This window comes from Nestor notabilis, unplaced genomic scaffold, assembly GCF_000696875.1.
Source record: "Nestor notabilis isolate BGI_N333 unplaced genomic scaffold, ASM69687v1 scaffold7544, whole genome shotgun sequence".
In the NCBI taxonomy this organism is placed as follows: domain Eukaryota; kingdom Metazoa; phylum Chordata; class Aves; order Psittaciformes; family Psittacidae; genus Nestor; species Nestor notabilis.
Window position 1 is genome coordinate 38,602 of NW_009924187.1, and position 1,585 is coordinate 40,186.

Sequence of the window (1,585 nt, forward strand, 5' to 3'; positions counted from 1 at the left end):
TGCCTCTCCACCACACAATGGGCAAGCTATACAAGGGCAACTGTTAGCAGCACAGTGGTCTGTATGGTGTAAGGGTAAAGCTTATGAAAGAAAGATGAACAGACAGAGGCAAGGAAGCACAGCTGGTAGTGCCAACATATGTTCTGTCAGCAGTTGAGGCTTAATTTAAACACTGAGCTATGGTGTTCTCATAAATCTGATAGCTGCAAACCCTGCTGGAGATTTACATGCAGAGGGAATATCCTTCCAGGATGTATTAAAGTGTGCCATTATTGATAGTGGAAAGTATGTTATATAAAGCCTACGAAGTATTTTTACAGATTCCATTTCACCTCATGCTCTTTTATTATTCTACCCTTTTTTTTTTTGTTTGCAGTCTCAGCAACACACAAAGAAACGAAGCAGTTCTTTACTCTTTATAATACGCTGGATGATAAAAAAGTGTATTTGGAAAAGGAGGTAAGAAAATGTTAATTGCTGTTTTCTAAATATTCAGTCTGTGGAGAAGGAGTTTTTACTTGGCTTCCACCACATTCAGTTGTGGCAGAGCAGAGTTAACAGTCTTAAGTAAAAATGGAACAACCGACTCGTAAGAATATTTCTAACATTGAGGGGGAAATGATCTGTGCTGTAAAAGAAGTGCTATTAGTACAGCATGTTTAAACTACTCACTCCATTCACAAAACATGAGTAACATTTGATTAGCAAATATCTCTGTCGTCATATTACAGGACCAAATTACCCTCTTTTTTTCTCTTTTTGGTCACTATCGCTTACTGTGAACCAATGCTACAGTCAGTAGCTTTTGGAGAGCAAAATCTGGCTGTTGTCAGCAGCATCAAAGTTAGCTTTTAGATCTGAACCTGCCTACATGAAAGTAGCTGGTGATTCTACTAGATTGGGATCAGAAGAGTAGTTTCCATGAAAGCAATGTGGTTTTTTTCCCCTCCCTTCTCATCTCCCTACTATATAGAGTTTGCCTCTTTATTGGGGGTGACTTAATTAAGTGATCTTGATTTTTCTCTCTCTTTTTTTTTCCTTTTTTTTTTTTTTTTTGAATGATAAGCAGAGCTTACTAAGAATTATGACATCACTTGTAAAATATATAATGTTTTGATACTTAAAGCCATAGAATGGTTTGGGTTGGAAGGGACCTTAAAGATCATCTAGTTCCAACCCCTCTGCCTCAGGCAGGGACACTTTCCACTAGATCAGGTTGCTCAGGGCCCCATCCAGCCTGGCAGAATGGGGCAGCCACAACTTCTTTGGGCAACGTGTTCCAGTGTCTCATCCCTGTGCAAGTGTGAGTTGTATAATAGCTGCCAGGAGTCCTAGCAAATGCTTTACCTAAGCCTGAAAGAAGATTATCACATGCTTTGTTTTCCTGTGGTCTTTCATTGGTTTTATTTTCTTATTCCAAATAGTGAAATGTATTCATAATATGCAATACAGCAAGTTGCAGATAACAATATATCAGATTTAAAATACAAGATTGAGTAGCAGCTATTAAATTCGTCTAACTTTAACTTCTTCCCGAGGTTCGAGTTTAATGCATTTAATGCAGGTTTTTCTTTTTTTTTTTTCT

At 37.9% G+C, this 1,585-nt stretch overlaps 1 protein-coding gene across 1 annotated transcript in view; it reads left to right on the top strand.

Annotated features, from left to right (window-relative positions):
• The window catches only part of CCDC93 (coiled-coil domain containing 93), a gene marked incomplete at both ends in the record, with an annotated part of 38,178 nt that extends 37,719 nt beyond the window's left edge, over positions 1–459 (top strand). Inside the window, one exon of the mRNA XM_010012501.1 lies at positions 377–459. Within this exon, the coding sequence (XP_010010803.1) occupies positions 377–459 (83 nt within the window). The remainder of the gene's footprint in view (positions 1–376) is intronic.
• Positions 460–1,585: the final 1,126 nt, after the last annotated feature.